Source organism: Mycetomoellerius zeteki, unplaced genomic scaffold (assembly GCF_001594055.1).
Source record: "Mycetomoellerius zeteki isolate Tzet28-1 unplaced genomic scaffold, Tzet1.0 scaffold1048, whole genome shotgun sequence".
Lineage (NCBI taxonomy): Eukaryota > Metazoa > Arthropoda > Insecta > Hymenoptera > Formicidae > Mycetomoellerius > Mycetomoellerius zeteki.
In genome coordinates this window covers 30,934-35,099 of record NW_017255963.1, presented here as the reverse complement: position 1 = coordinate 35,099, position 4,166 = coordinate 30,934, and the positions used below count along the sequence as shown (strand labels likewise).

Genomic DNA, 4,166 nt, shown 5'->3' with positions numbered 1-4,166 from the left:
AATAATTTTAACAGGTGAGCTATTTATCAAGAGGTTGCGTCCCTCCAATATGGTCGCTACAGTCTCTGTGGGCTCTGCAATCTCCGTCCTCTGCTCCTGCTCTTCTTCGTGGGACGTCACCGCCGACACTGTCGCCTTCGGCTGCACCCTTCCGGCCGCCTTCTTCTTTTGAAGTAAAGGAAAATCTGGTCTCAGATATCTCATCGCCTTGCACAAGTAACAGGTGAGGGGTTGTGATTGCTGCTTCTTCTCCTCCTTACAATCCTTGGCTTGATGCCCTCTCTTGCTGCAATTTCTGCAAACCTGCTCCTTCCATTTGTTCCTTTGAAAAATCTGTAAGCGTTTCTCTGCTTCCGTAGAGGCTTCCGTCACAATCCTCATTTTTTCTATGAATTCTTCAACAGTATTCATCACCAACGTGGTTGCTGTGGCTCTTAGCGAAGCCATTGCTATTCCTCCAATAATCATGTCCTTGTCTGGAAGATTGAGATCATGCATTAATGTCATTTTCTCTAATGCATATTGAAAAGCGATGTCACGCATTCGGATAAAGAAAGGTATCTTTCTCTCAAACATTTGCCGTAAGGCTTAATGTAGACCAATCCATGATTCCAATATATGTTCTGATTGCATCTCGTACCATTTTTTAGCTGCTTTAATCAGCTTGCTGGATGCTGCCAATAAAACGACCTCATTCGATGCTCTGTGGATTTGGGTTACTCGATCCACCCGTTGTATCCACACAAGCACATTTTCTGTTTCAGTTCCTCCGAATTCTGGGATCTGCTATGCCAACAACGTGACTGCGTTTGCCGGAGGCAATAAATCTATCGAACTCGGCGTTCTGGCCCTCTGACCGTGCGCACCTATCGAACTTACGGAGGTTGCTTCTCGGTTTAGGACATCATTATGTACCTGCACCGTTTCTTCTCGCCTTGAGACCCATCGTGATTCGGATTCTTTCTGGCGCTATGCCATTTCCTGGCGTGTTTGTTGGAATTGACTCATCATTTCCTGGTGTTGCTGCTTCAGCTGTTCATCAAACAAGGTAAGGAAAGTTGAGAACATCCTTTCTAAAGAGGTGTATGAAGGGCTTGCTCCTTTATGCCTTTCTGCTTGAGCCGCTTCCTCCTCCATTTCTTCCCCTGTCGGCATGTCCTCTTGACTGTTTCCTGCTTCCTCTAACAGAGTCGTTCCTGGGCCATTCCTTTCTAAATGATCCATTATTGCTTCTAGTAATTCCCCTCTGCCATTCTGTACCTCTTTTAATCCATATTTATGAGCTTCTCGCTTGAGTTGTGCTATGGAGAGTTTTTCTAGTTGTTCCTGTATCATCTTGACGCCGCGTGATCATACCACAGGAGTCAACAATTACAGTCACCTTGACGTTACCGCCCCTTTTCGCTGGTATTTTCATGATATCACACGAAAACTGAGTATTATATTCCGCTTCTAAAACTGTAAGTTTGTTACTGGAATTTTTAGAGATCTAGTGTCCTATTATCCTAGTATTTTCCGAATTTACAAGGAAATGGGATTTTAGATACCAAAACTCTATGTCTGGATGGAAATGCGGTCAAAATGAAGATTTCTGCGATTATTGTGTGTCCAGGAAAAACCTTGAGGTCCTTTATTATTATTGGGGAATCGCCCCAATGCGAATACACCATTTATTATATTAATACACGGCGCACTGATTTTACAAAACCGTAAAGATAACTTCGTAGTTGACAACAGATGTGACCGGCACACATCAGCATGTTCCTTCTTCCTTCGCCAGGTACACCATATCCGATTTATTACGCACTCCGAGCCGTACTCCAACGCGTAATTATACGGTATTACATGAGTAGTGTCCCGTCCTGTGGCGAAGAGGGAAAGATTCCGTCTTCTCGCGCATACGTCTTTAAGGGTGCCATTACATGCAGCGCGGAAACGCGGAAACGCGGAAACGCGGAAGAGATAGTAACTAGCCTTTACTAGATTCCCGCGTTTCCGCGCGTTCTGTTCCGTTTGTTTTCATTGCCTTAGCGGAAACGCGGAATCCGCTATTACAGTCATATTCCAGTAAATGTGTATACGTGCTCGTCGAATAAAAATTACAAATATGCAACAAAAACTGGTAATGGAAGGCCCTGTAAGTATTTTGATAATTTGTAATATTTAATAAACATAATGTTTTGTAAATGTAAAAAATGACCTCCCTATTGAAAAAATCCATTTCGTTTTCAATTATTCAATCTTTAATTCTAGGTTAAATTTAACATTTATTTTATTTTTAATAGCAGGTGAATTAAAAATTGAAAAATCCACATGGATTTTTTCAAGAGGGGTAAGGAAACACAAAAATGAAGTGAACAACCTACTGAATGAAGTTATAACCTCACTTTGTATATTTGTTCGCAGGCAACGAAGTGTGGCTACTGCGGGGACATTTTACGAGGTGGGTCGTGTGGAACGATTTTGAACCACCACTGCTTCGAAACATACGACAAATATGTCCATGTTATTAAAGTTGATGACAATGCCGTTGTCACTATGAGTACGTGTTAACAAAATTCTTTGAGTAATTTCTGCTGCGATTTGAATCATTGTTTATTTATTTATTTATTTTAAAGGAAAGAGACACGAAAGTGAAGATCTTTTGCCGCATTCAAAGGAAGGAGCTGCCCAGTCCACATCTTTATCGCCGTGTCCACTCAATCAAGATGAGTTGCTAATTGAGTTAGTGCGGGTCCGAAAGGGTTTGTGGGACCATTCAATACCGCCCAGCGAGAGAACAAAATTAAACAAAGACGGTCTGTGGCAAGAGATAATGAATATATTTGATGGTAAGATCATTTTTTAATTACCTGCATGCATATCTGCGTATAAAAGTAAATAATAAACGATTCTTCTATATACAACTCTGGTGGAATCGTAGGATCCCTGTCTATGGAAACAATTAAACAAAAATGGAAACACCTCCGAGATTCTTACATGAAGGCTCGGAAGAAAATGCAGGGATACGTGCGAAGCGGATCGGGGGCGGAAGCTGGCCATCCTGTAAAAAGCTCATTCGCGCATTATGAAAAAATGAGATTTCTGGACGATACCGTCAAAACAGCATCGTAAGTATTTATTCATTACGTCTGTTTTTCTTGTCTATACTTTCTACACTTGTACCGTGGTCCGTATTTTTACCAGCCAATGAGAACAAAGAAGAACTAGGCTATTGTTTATTAACAGGCATTTAACAAACATTCTAATTGTGTACAATTGGATTTGAAATTTGTAAAATTGTTTTGGTTTCAGGACTGTCAGCTCCGTCCAGCACCTCTTGGAAGCGGCGAGTTCATCCCATCAGCATGTTGACGATGACATGCAAGTGGACAAGCCTGCCGATGATCACATGCTATATATTAGTGATGATTTATCAGATTCTGCATGTCCATCATCAGCAGAAAAATCCTCATCTCGAACATCCCGAAGTTCATCGATAGGGGCGAAAAATACAAGTATGTGGCAATTTTCTATTGTCTATCGTAGCGAAGTGAGGATTTCTTACGCATTGACCTACGGTCTTGGAGAAATACGTTTCAAAGCTCTCGCAGGAACTTTGAAACGTATTTTTCACTAAATTTGAAATTAATAACTTCACTAAATCCTTGTTTTTAACAATATATTATTATTTACAGAATTGCAAAGGCAAGCTGAGATCGAGAACAAATTTCTTAGGATCATCGATGAAGAAGCGCCCAAGAAACGAGACATAGTCGACAGTTATTTGGACCAGCTTGGCGACCTTTTACGCCGACTATCCTACATACGACGCAGAAACCTGCAAAGAAGGCTCATGGATATTGCTATAGCGGAGGAGGATGAACAGCTTCTGGAGAGGGAGAACGCCCAGTGAAAAATATTTGTTTTTAATATTATAAATTTTCAACTTTTTGTATTTGTCATAAGGAATAAAATATATTTTTATTATGTTGTTGTACAAAGAGTTTGAATATCGTCAAAATAGATAACAAACGAATGCTGTGCCGTGAAATACTTTTTAAAACAATATTAATACTTGTCAAAAGTTGTTAGTTAAAACTTTGTCCCACTGCCACGGTAGAGGATTTACATGCTCGAAATAGTGAGCAAAGTTATCTCGAATCTTCAGTGCTTTAGACTTTCGC

The 4,166-nt window shown here is 40.6% G+C and overlaps 1 protein-coding gene across 1 annotated transcript; it reads left to right on the top strand.

Moving 5' to 3' along the window:
- The first annotated feature begins 2,107 nt into the window (after positions 1 to 2,107).
- LOC108721203 (uncharacterized) lies at positions 2,108 to 3,895 on the top strand. The gene is made up of 6 exons (XM_018445615.1): positions 2,108 to 2,137; positions 2,407 to 2,542; positions 2,619 to 2,831; positions 2,924 to 3,110; positions 3,295 to 3,497; positions 3,678 to 3,895. The coding sequence occupies exons 1-6, from the start codon at positions 2,108 to 2,110 to the stop codon at positions 3,893 to 3,895; spliced, it is 987 nt and encodes a 328-aa protein (XP_018301117.1).
- The last annotated feature ends 271 nt before the right edge of the window (positions 3,896 to 4,166 follow it).